The 12,130-nt window shown below is 51.7% G+C and overlaps 1 protein-coding gene across 1 annotated transcript in view; it reads left to right on the top strand.

Moving 5' to 3' along the window:
- AHRR (aryl hydrocarbon receptor repressor) overlaps positions 1-7,215 on the top strand; it is a 74,337-nt gene extending 67,122 nt beyond the window's left edge. Inside the window, exons 7-10 of the mRNA XM_054578224.1 lie at positions 1,978-2,177; positions 4,890-4,951; positions 5,230-5,371; positions 6,195-7,215. Coding sequence (XP_054434199.1) covers positions 1,978-2,177; positions 4,890-4,951; positions 5,230-5,371; positions 6,195-7,215 — 1,425 coding nt within the window. The remainder of the gene's footprint in view (positions 1-1,977; positions 2,178-4,889; positions 4,952-5,229; positions 5,372-6,194) is intronic.
- The last annotated feature ends 4,915 nt before the right edge of the window (positions 7,216-12,130 follow it).

Here is a 12,130-nt window from a genome sequence, read left to right as displayed (position 1 = left end):
CAACTGCGCGTCCTTCCGAGGCGTTTCGCCTGGCTTCTTGCTCCCCTTCCCACCCCACCCCTGTACCCCTTTCTCTCTGCTCCACCCTGACCGGTGAGGAAGCTGAGCTGCTGCTGTGTCTGGGAGACCCTCCCCAGGTCTCAGGCCCTGTGTCCTGGTGATCTCCTGAGCCCTGTGTGTGCTTTTCCCTGGGCCTCACCTGCCTGGCCCCTCTCCAAACCAGGGGTTCCCACCAGCGATGCTGTGCTTCCAGCCCCACGTCACCTGCCTCAGGCTGTGTACTTGCCCAGAGTGACTGTAGCTTAGTGGTCACTCCTGGATGCCTCTGGGCAACCTTATTATTTATGGCAATATTCTGGCTTCAATCTTGTGGCAGTGAATTGACAGCTTCACAGCCCCTGCATTTTATTCTCCTGATTCAAGGGGACAATGAAGAAGGTGGCTGGTGGGTGACAGTGGGAATGTCTTTTGAACCAACCCTGAGGACCTCTGCCCAGCCCCTCGGGAGCATCTTGAAGATCTGCTTGCTTCTGCAGACCCCCAACCCCCACCAGGATTCTTTGTTCATAAAAACAAACCAACAAACAAAAAAACCCTGTTCATTTGCCCCACAATCCTGACATACTCATAATCTTTAATCTCTCATCTTTTATTTAGGCAATTGGTTGTCTGTAAAGTCTTTTATTTTGATATTTTGTTCTCAATTCTGTGGGAAATTAAGATAGGTTTACTGTAGCTAGATATAGATATTGTACATTTTACTATACGAACAGAGATTGAAATATAGGTTACAAATGAAACTATAAAAGCACTGAGGAAACGAGCAAAACAAGTTTGTTTGAGAATAGGAGTCTGGTCATACTTTACCCTTAAGTTTGTCACTGCACAATGCAAAGTGCCCAGGTGGTTATTTACAATGAATGCACCGAGAACAAGTGCGTGGGTAACACAGCGTTTGCATGACCTCAGGCTCTTCCCAGCTCTGCTTGTGACTGTGTGAAGCGCCCCCTCCCACAGACCGGGCAAGGCGGTGTTACCTGGAGCTGGCTTGTTAAAGTTTCCGAGATCCGGCTGACATTAGGTTGGTAGCTTGCAATCAGCCGTGGTAGAGATACTTATATCACAAAATTGGCAAACAATACAAATCAGGTCTTTTTTCTCTGGAGAGCCTGTTGTTAAACAATATCCCAGCATACCATTGCCTTGAATCCCCCATATCAAGCTTGTGACTGGCATAGAGTAGGTGCTTTGTAGATATTTGTTCATTCAGTGAATGCATAGACAAATGGACAGATGGACAGATGGACAGATGGATGTGTGGGGGGACGGGAGAATAAATGGATGGAAAGATGGAAAGAAGGAGGGAGGGAGGGAGGGAAGGAGGGAGAAAGGGGAGTGGGGCCATGTTGTGGGGTCACTCTTATATCAAGGGCATAAGCTCAAGCACCCTAAAGGCACTTGGTAACTAACTCAATTATAGATCAACTTCTCTATGATATAGAGATCTTTTATTTTGATTTATCAGAAAATGTTGTTATATGCTGGTTTTTAAACTTATTCTATGTACTGTAGATAAACAAAATCAACCTGTCCCTAAATGTTATCATCATGAGTGAAGGAATGATCATTTGGAAATAAAGGGTTAACGCTGGAGCAGTCCTCAGAGATTGTCTGCTCCAGCAAACCCCACTGGGGTCAGCGTCGGCCCAGACTGATGCACATTCGTGCTTGCATGTGACACGTGAACACATACGTATCAGTTAAAGAATACTCCAGAGACTCCGGAGAAACCGCGAATCACTCTGAAGGCCTTGGGATAGTCCCTGTGCCAAGGAGGCCAAGGAGAAATGTTGGTTAATGTCTCCTCAGCAACTTAGGATAAGATTGTCTGTGTTTCTCTCCCAGAGAATATCATTCTGTGTCTTTTGACCGTGTTGCTAATTGCTTTGTGAACATGCTTCTGTCTTTAAAAACCAGACGATGCAGTTTCAAGGAAAACTAAAATTCCTGTTTGGACAGAAGAGGAAGGCACCATCAGGGACAGCCCTGTCCCCTCGGCTCTCACTGTTCTGCATCGTGGTACCCGTCCTCCTACCTTCTGTGGCAGAGATGAAAATGAAAGGTGCATTTTTGAGAGCGAAGCACAGGGTAGACATCTCGGCCACAATGGACACAAAGTAAGAAAGAGCCCTTCAGCAGCCACACTCATTGTGGCTGGTGTTTAAAGCAAAGTGCCTGACACAGAGCACTTTCTGTCTACTCTTTATTTCCAGCAAACAGTAAAAGGAGAAATCTGGTGTCTTTTCAGCTAGCACATAATGGAAGCAACTGCTAGGAAAAAAAGAAATGTTGCCCTGGCCAGTGTGGTTTAGCTGGTTGGAGTGTCGTCTCATAACCAAAAGGCTGCGGGTTCGATCCTCAGTCCAGGCGTGTGTGGGAGGCAACCAGCTGATGCTTCTCTCTCGCATCAATGTTTCTCTCTCTCCTTTCCTCTCTCTCTCTCTCTCTCTAAAAGCAATGAAAAAATGTCCCCAGGTTAGGATAAAGAAAAAAAGATGCTTTTGTGAAAGGTGGCAGCCAGCCCTGCCCACACCACTTCATCCCTAAATCCCCCTGTTGCAGCCCAGATACAGGCGGCTTCTCTCTCAAGCCTCAAAGGCCACCTTCATAACTCTCCCTTCTGGTGGGCATGAGTGTCCACTCCGCCTCATCATCCATGATCGACCATTTAGACAATTGGACCATTTAGCGACCATTTAGACCCTTAGAAAATCGGACAGCGGCCGCGGCGAGTGGAGCGCTCCCATTGCGTGCTCTGGCTTCTGGAGATCATCACTCTCATATTTACGCCTGTGACGAGGTCTGCCTGGGCCTGCAGTTGGAGCCGCTGACTTCATGGCACAAGCCCCTTCCTTGTGGCTGCGGGTCTCACATGTCTGCACTGAAGGTGGCTTCGGGGGACACAGCCGCCCATGAGCCTGGGGCCATCTTCTGGGTCCCTGGCAGGTGCCAGCACGCTAAGACGGCAGCTTTGTGGAACAGTTTTAAATGATGTTTAGATACCTTTTTAGCTTTAAAGATTCAAAATGTAATGAAATATGAAGGGGGAAAAAACACCATAGCCAATGAGAACAACTATAAACCTAAGTGATAAAGCAAGATAAATCAGGAAGGTGTGCCAAAGTGCAGAGGTTATTTATTGCCCAGAGACCAACCCACTTGTGCAGAGCCCATTGCAAAGGTCTTATCTGCGTGGTGGCGGTTGAGCCTGTCCGCACCTGCTCTCTTATCACCTGGACGAACACGCTCCTCTTCATCTTCATTTACTCTCTTTGAGTTTTCTCTGTTTTTAAGCTGTTGTGGCTTGATAATTATAGTTGAAACTCATGCAATGAATTTTCTCTTTTCCATATGTTTTTCCAATCTTACAAACAAGAGAGGAAAACTCTACCCTTCCCATTGCCTCATACGAGTCAGTGTGCAAGGTGGGCTCCTGACGCCCCCTGGTGACCATGCAGGGAAGCACAATCTGGCTACACCGGTGCTGGGAACACATCGGGGCAGCAGGTGTGGCATGGCCATGATAGGAAGGGCGCACACATAATGACAGCTGAGTCAATACTAGACACCATACTGTGCAGAATATCATTATAACTCAGAAGAGGGAAGACAAAGGGCCTAGGAGAACGTTGATTCCGCTCAACATTTTAAGAGAGGCATGAACAACTTCCTCGGCTTCCTGGTTTTGGAATTCCCACCGCTCTGAATGGAATTCCTAAGCCCAGGTTCAGTTCACACATCACGTTCACTTCCCTCTGAGCTCAGAGGCCATAGAAGGTGCAAACCCAGAGAATTATAGCCTGAGGGCTGCTCTGGATGTGTGTTGTTGTCCCTGCAGACAGCTGCTCAAGTCCTTCACAACTTTCCTGATAGCTGTGATGCACCTTCACACTCAGTTGTCCATGGATTCTGTATGCGTAACTCCACCGGCTTGCCAACACTGATTTGTGCTCCAAAGTCAATCTCCAGGGACTTTTGCAGTCATTCGTGGTCATGCACAGAGTGGCAGACATTTGAGTTGCCAAATGAACACATTCCAACTGAGGGATGAAGCCAACTGAGTTCACCAACTGAGGGTGAAGCATCTCCCTCTTTCTCCGCTCTTTCCTCTTTTCTCTCATCTTCTCAGTCTCTGTCTCTCATCTCTGTTCTCCTGTCTCTGTTGAGATGGCCAGAGGATGGCGAGGTGGGGCCGGGGAGCGGAGCAGGAAGCTGTGGCTCTGGGGCCGGCCCGGTGGACTGGATGTGAATCCCACTCCTTGCCCCTGGTAGAGGAGTGGCCCCAAGCAAGTCACTGAACACTTTTGAGCCTGTCTTTTCTCTTTGGAAAAAAACAAAACAAGAACAAAAAAAAAACCTAGCAGGAAGGGTTGCCTCAGACTTAGGATTCCACATAAGCTCTGCAAGGGGTGTGTGTGGCGGGGGGGTGGGGGGGTGTGTACACGCTCAGCAGCGATGGCTCAGTATTCACTAATCTAGTGCTCACAATGACACTGTAGAACATAACTAGTGTAAATAACAAGAATTGGCTGTATTTTCATTCCAGCCATCCAGAATAAAACAAAAGCACTGAAAAATCATTGTGTATGCAAGTCAACTTTCTGAAGCAAATTCACTAGCCCTTTATTGACCTAAAAGGTGACATGAATTGAAATTTTCAGCAAATCTCTAGCTGAGAAAAGGCTTTACAATCTATACAAAGTTAAAAAGTGTGAGTTACTGTTGTGTCTCCATCTCCTAGCTGTGACAGCAATGCCTGTCATATTGTTAACTTCTACCATCAACACCTGTAATCTGCATGTTATTTTGCTGTTATCTATTCTTCACAGAGCAAAAGCCACCAGGAGCTTGTGCGTGTCAGAATTGCATGGAAAACCCAGTTACTTAGCAGGTACTTTTAAAAGTTCACTACATCATCCTTTTTAAGTGGGTAAAATGTGTCTGCGTCCCTTGGAGGGCTCTCCCTGCTTCTGGAAGCCACGGCATATTCCGTGGAAGTGCCCTTTGGAGCGAGCGAGGCTGGGACAATGGCGGGCTGCTGCGGGCACTGGTCTGTGCCTTTCTGAGGAACTCCATGGGTCATGTCCATGGAGAGCAAAGCGGCTTGTCAGGCCCAGGCGCTGTTCAGTTCACGCGATGACAGCTTTTCCCTTCTCTGAATCCTGACAGGAAGAAACAACGGAGAAAATGGCATTTCAGTGTTCAGGGCACAAATGGACGCCTGCCGCTGGGCCCGGGTTCCAGCCAGGGCCACGTGCCTGTGCCTCAGGGGCGGCCCCGACCTCGTCCTTTACCCCGAGGGGGCTGCAGGGTAAGTGGTGACTCTGCCCAAGCCCATACTAGTGAAGTCACAGACAGGTTTTAAGAAAGAAAAGAGCGACTGGTGGCCTTGACCACGACGGCTAAACCTTGCTCTTAGTGGAACATGCAAATACTCACGAAACGTGCCCAAACATGCTTCTCGCCCTAGAAGGCATCACTACATGTGTGGGAATTGGCTAGAGACAGGAAGGGGCTTCAGCGGGGGCTGCCAGCTCTGCCTGTAGCCCGGACCCTGACCGGCGGCTGCCCCGCCCTCCACCCTCACCTTTGCTTGGAAACCCTCTGCCCTCCTCCCTCCCAGCCCCTCCCCTCCCCTGACCAGTGGGCCTTCTCTTGGAGGACTGGCCTGGCTGTGCGGTTGCAGGGCCTCACCTTGTGCTCCCCATCACCGTCTCCCCTGTCACCACAGGCAGGGCCACACCATGTAATGACTGTGGCAGCAACATGGTCAGTGACAGAGCCCGGCGCATGCAAACCACTTGAAATCCCCTCTCCCCGTGTTAGTAGCTACTGGTGTGGCTGAGCCCTCACACGTGGCATGTGCCGTATGGCGATGCTGCTCTCTGCACCCCCCCCCACTCCGTCCCAGGCCCTCAGAGTCCCACCGGGCACCCAGGAGATGGTGGAGGGTCAAGCACAGGAGGGAGGATGCTGCTGCTGGCGTCATAGGGCCGCAGGTAGGTTAAGAGCAGCAGTGGAGTGTGGGCGCATAGCGCCCCTCAAAGATTCCATCAGTGTCACTTTAATTTAGCCCCCTCCCTTATCGCCACCCTCCCCCCAGCTCTGTCTGATTGGCTGTCTCCTCTCTGCAGGGACTGGGGAGGAGAGGAGCACAGGAGGGTGCCAAGCAGCTCCTCCTCCGGGGTGAGGAGGAGGAGGAGGGAGATACACGCTTATGACTGCTGCTTCGAGACACCGGGATCCGTGAGGCAGCTGAACTGGGCGACAGGGAAACATGGTCAGGATGGCACCAAACTGAAGCTGGAGCCCAGCAGGAGTGACCCATTCTCTGGGCACGCCATGCCCCGGGGCCCCTGTATGCCCTACCCCGGGACCCCGGGCGCTGTCCCTGCCTTCAGGAATTCACCCGGCTCTCATCAGTCCCCCGGTGCTTATGCCAGCCAGCCGAGCAGAGCCTTGCGGGATGGTGATCAGGGCCAAGTACACCTCCCCACCAGCTGCCCCTTCCCCCAGGGGACCCTGGAGAGCCAACTCCCTCAGCCTGGAGTACAGTGTCTCGCAGCAGGGGGCTATTCGGCCGAGGACATCAAGTTGCCAGGTGTGCCCATGCCCCTGGAGGCCCCGTGCAACCCCATGTTGTCACTCAACGTGCCCATCAAGATGGAGAGTGACTCTGGGTCCGAAGATGCAGCAGATGGCTACTCTGTGTCCCCAAGCCAGGTGTGGCTGGGAACCAGCGATGTGGCTAAGAGACAGCTCGTCACTTTCCCTACTAGGATGCACTTGAAAACAGAGCCAGACTCCAAGCACCACCTGTACCCCCCGCACCTGGGGCATAGCATGCTGGGGGCTCCCCCCAGGCCTGGCAGGGAGCTGGCCCAGTTCCATCCCGCACACTTCGTCTGCCTGGAGCGTGGCCACGGCCCTCCTGAGCCAGAGCCTCCCCCCTGCCCCTGTGTGAGGGGCCACCGGCCCCCCACTCTCGGCTGTGACTGCAGAGCTCCCGGGACCACACCCATGATCAAACTTGAGCCCTTGGACTCACCCCCATGGGCTGCTCACAGCCAGGGTGGGGTGCCCAGAATGCTCCCCAAAAGTGCCTTGGCGACACTGGTGCCGCCCAAAGCCTCCGAATGCTCTTTTCTGCCATAGAGCCGAGTGGTTGCTACAAGTGGTGTCTGTCCACGCTCTGATTCACCTGTCAGTTGGAATGGCAGGCGCAGGTCGGCGCCTACCTTCAGTGACACTCTGTAGAGTTGCACAGGTTCAGTTCTCTGTTACGTGTTCCATGTAAGAGCATATTTTGTGTTTTGTCAAATATCACCAAAATTCTTCAGTGCAAAGTGGCCTTAAGTCTGTTCCAGTGTGACAGTATTTCTCTCTGAGGGATTAAAAGGGGCGTGTGGGCCTGACGGGGTAGACTCCAGACTCGAGAGGTGGCAGCAAGCCCCGGGCTGACTGTCAGTCACGTCCACAGTGCGTGCAAGCTGTTGAGGTGAAGTTTCCTGCAGCCCCACACCTGCCTCCCAGCTCCTGGGTCAAATTCAGAGCACAGCCTCACCCTGGGGATTCCACCGCCAGACAGCACCTCAGGGCTGTAACTCACTGAGCTGCAAGTAACCATGCACCCATTCATGGAAAGAATCTAGGAAGTTCCAGGCAGAAAGCACCGGGAACACCGGGTCCTGCAGCACATACTCTGCGACTCGCGGTGGAGTTTGAGGCCACACCGGAGTGGAGATTCACAGGGTAATGTCCAGTTCCTTCTGGAAGTCTCTGAGGTTTTGAATGGACCTCTGAAGATGGTTTATGCTCATCTGTCTCTTGGTGCAGCGGGTAACTTAGAGTTCACAGAATCTGGGTTTGGAGGTAGAGAGAAGTTGAAAACGTAGAGAAAAGGAACAGGAGGTCGCATTCTCCTGCTGACTTGCTGACGGTTCAGTTTTTCAAATGAGGACTCCAATCACCATCCCAGGAAGAATTATTAGAGAAAGGGCAGGCAGGTAAGTTTTTAAAATTGAAAATGTAATCCGTTCTGATTGTAGAAAATTTAGGTACAAAGCATAAGTCAGAAGGTGAAGGTGACCTCCAGTCTCTACCCAGAGTTGGCTGTGGCTGATAGTGAAGTTTCAGGCGGGATTCCAGGGCATCCCATTGGGGTGTGAAAACCAGCAATAGGCAGGAGGAGAGGCCACAGCAGGTACGCCCTGGGGGACAAGGGCATCTGTCCTTAAAGTCACCTCCATCTGGGCGTCTCGGGAGGTGGCAGAAGGCTCCGGGTCAGGAATTGCTGTTCCATGACATGGAAATTCTACTCTTCGGTGCGAGGTATTTCCTCTCTGTCCTTGGTGGCTTTGGGGTGTCAGCGTTCAGTTCCTGGATTAATGCTGAAACTGTTTGGTAAATGCCACCCCGAGGACCAGCCACCCAGAGGACCTGCCACCTGTGAGGACCTGCCACCTGTGAGAACCAGCCACTCTGAGGACCACCCCTTCTTGCCCCACACTGGCCCAGCGTCCCCTGTCTCCCCAGTTCTCCTGCCGAGCATAGCACACCTCTGCTCTCTGGGCATCTATAGATTTTATCCCAAAGACAAGAGGCGGAGTTTCAGAATCTTCCTGCCTCCTTCCTATTCAAACTGAATGTCCGCTCCTCATCCCGCGGAGCCCCCGCGCATCTCTTGGAAGCAGCTGTCCACTCTCCGTGCTCCCACCTGGGAGGGCTCTCTCTCAGCTCCTCCTCTCACTTCATTCAGCTGAGGGCATGCAGGCCACCACCCTTCCCCATCGTAGGATGCTGCAAATGGGAAGTTGTTAGCCATTACAGTGCACGGGTGTAATGTGTAACTATGAAAACATGGGAGTGAAAAGATGGACTTCAGAGACGTCATTGCCTGTTCGCACACTGTAGCCAGATCCCAGCATAAAAGGAGAGCTGCAGGCATGAACGGCGCATGAAGGGAAGGCTTTCCGAACACACTCAGCGGGTCCTGCCCACGGGGGCGAGGCGCCTGCGCTGCCCTGCCCTGCCCACATTGGTGCCCCTGCTGCCCCGCCTCCTCCCTAATGTTCAGATGAACCCGTCTGCCCGCCTTCTCCCTGGACCATGGGCACCAAATTAGTCACTGTTGGGAGGACAGGTCATGCTTGTTGATGTAGGATTCAGCATCTGGACCTCAACTCCATAGGTTTTCTATCCTTGAGACGTCCCTTGTGCTTGGGCCCAGGTCCCTTGCTCTGCTGGGCCAGCAGCAACAAAACTTCCCCGAGTCAGCACTCCTGTCATTTCACCTGCTTTGTCTGTCCTGAAAACCGTGTGGGGGCGATGATGCCGGGAGGCAGAGGTGCAGCGGGGGCATTGCTGTTCTGAGATGTCGGCAGCGGCGCTGGCTACTCCCTGTGCTGTCCTGTCGACTGTGGCTTTTGCCTGTGTTGCTGAAACAGATCACAATCAAATAGTAGGTGGGGATGGGATGGAAGGGAGGAGATAGACACAAACTATATTTTATATGTTGGCAGTTTCTACCAGAAGAAAAAAGGTTTTGATATCTAGACTGATTTTTTTTTAAATTTGACAAATGAATGACTATAATGTAACTTTTTAGTCTTCTTGGTGCCTTTAGAAAGAGCTTTCAAATGTATTTCTGATACTGTGTTTTCATTACGTTTGCAATATTGATGTAAAATAAATCATGGTAATATGGGTTTATCATGGATGGAAATATCTGCTTGATTTTTTCAAATGAAGTCACTTTATTTCCTTTAAAAAAATGTGTGTTGGTTAACTTACATTCTAAGACAGTTCTTTACCCCAGGTACAAGGCAATAATAAAGGTAAAAATAAACATGGTGGAGCCAAAAGTCACGGGGAGGAGGGAGACTGGCCAGCTGGGCAGCATCCTTGCTGTGGCCTAGGAGTGCTTTCTCCCTCCGCCCGCCAGCCCCTCACCTGCCCGTCACTGAGGGTTAGGGGCCCTCCCAGGTGCCTCCAGGTGCCTCCCAGGACACCCCAGCCTTCACCAGTGAGAGCAGATGCACCTGCCACGTGTGTGGAAACCCTGTGGGATCAGCCTGCCTGGCCCAGGATCTGGTGACAGGCCTGTGGGAAGGGACAAGGGTCATCAGGGCTCAGGCAGAGAGCCCTCCCAAGGCCCAGAGAGTGGTGGCTTTGTTTCCTTCATTTGGTCAAAGAGCACCGCCAAAACAACACGGTTCAGGTGCGCTGGACAGAGCACGGATCTGTCCCTGACTGCCGCAGGTCAAGCCCTGGCCAGGCCTCCTTTGGGGTCTTGAGGCCCCTGTGTTCTTCACAGGGGAGAGCAGGTCTGCCACCCCCCATTTGCAAACCCAGCTTCTCCCTCCATAGTGGCTGCCTGTCCTCGCTTGTGCCCCTGTGCCGCCTCCCCATCTTGCTCATGTTCTTCAGACTCACCTGTATTGAGACCTGAGGCAGAGGTCACTCACACTCTGTCACGTGACTATTCTGCTCCTGTGCGGACTGATGGGCATGGGGATCAATTCCAGACCCCCCAAAGTGCTCTTCGGGACTGAAGACACCCCAAGAGTGTGAGTGCTGCCCGTGATCCTCCAAAGGGGTCCTGCTACATGTGTGCCTCAGTCCCCTTGTAGCAGCACCACAGCAGATGGGGGTTCAACAGACACTCACACTCTGGAGGCTGGACCCTGAGACCAGGATGGTGGGTGAGGACTCTGCCAAGTCTTCACTGTGTCCTCACTGGGGGAGGGGCCAGCTCTGTGGCATGTTTTCTTAAGGACACTTAGGGCCTAGTCCCCCTCCAAAGGTCCACCTCCTAACACCATCACCTTTGGGGTTAGGTTTCAACATATGAAGCTTGTGGGACACAGACCACGGCCGTACCCTACCAGCAGCCCTGGGGCTCATGTTCCCACCAATATTGGGTATTGTCGAACACTTCGGTTTTGTCTTTCAGAGGGTGAATGGTAGTTGTTTTATGTGTATTTACTTCGTTTCATCCTTCAACAATAGTTGCTAAGTCCCTGGTGAACATCAGGGCCTGTGATCCTTCCATTGGGCCATGGAGGGATGCAGACATTTGTGCTGTGCTGAGGCTGACACCCATGTGTGCGCGCGCACGTGTGCATGGAGGAAGGGGAAGAGAAGTAACCACAGAACTCCTGTGTTCTGTAATGCATCAGAAGGGGATGGGTGCCACACAAATGGATTAGCCAGGGTTGGGCAGGTGGCAGCCATGTGGCAGCTTTGTGGGCAAGGCCATGCTTGGAGGCTCTGTTGGAGTCAAGATCCAAAGTTGACTTGCAGGTACAGGAACAGCTCAGGTGGGTGGGGGTGGAGGTGGCCGTGAGCTGGCGTGGATGGGAAGGAGAGGGTGGGACAAGGTCCTGTAGGGCCTGCAGGTCACAGGTAGGTCTGAGTAAGAGGGCATGGTAGGGCTTCGAGTGGGAATGACCCTGGTCTGTGGTTTGAAGGTTGCGAGGGCTGCAGGGTGGGAGGGGATCCTGGCCTCCCTGAGGACACTGATGAGACCCAGGGCAGCACAGACCTGCTTTCTTCCCTGCTCTCCTGCACACTTGCCCTCCCTGGGAGATATGTTTCTCTTTGCTCAGGACAGCAGTGCCCCTCAGTTACAGATTGCTGTCTGCAGCCTGTTTTTTCAATTAAGGATTTTTTTAAAAAAATCATACAAGAGTGTAAGATTTTAGCATAGCAAACTGTTTCGTTATAACTCGGGTATTTAACATCTTAGTAATTCTGACAGCACCTTTGAAATAAAGCTCTTTTTGTCTGACACCAGCTCTTTTGGCCCCAACTGGCCAGGGGCAAACTGCTTCCATGCCTAGCCATTCTGTTCCCGTTTCAGGCTTTTCTCATTAGTAACTATTTTACTGTTTTGATATCCATTTACTTGCATTATGATAATTGATATAGTTGAACATATTTCTACTTAGTGTTCCTAGTTACATATGATCCTTGGGCATTTCCTCCTTTCCATGTGGGATTGCTGGGTTTCCTCTGTTCCTTTCCCCATTTGCTTGGAAATCATAACTCTATTTCCATTTCTTCAGTG

This window comes from Pteronotus mesoamericanus, unplaced genomic scaffold, assembly GCF_021234165.1.
Source record: "Pteronotus mesoamericanus isolate MK-2021 breed Mesoamerican mustached bat unplaced genomic scaffold, CSHL_Meso_final contig_50, whole genome shotgun sequence".
NCBI lineage: Eukaryota > Metazoa > Chordata > Mammalia > Chiroptera > Mormoopidae > Pteronotus > Pteronotus mesoamericanus.
The sequence above is the reverse complement of the archived record's forward strand: the minus strand, read 5'-3'. Positions and strand labels throughout refer to the sequence as shown.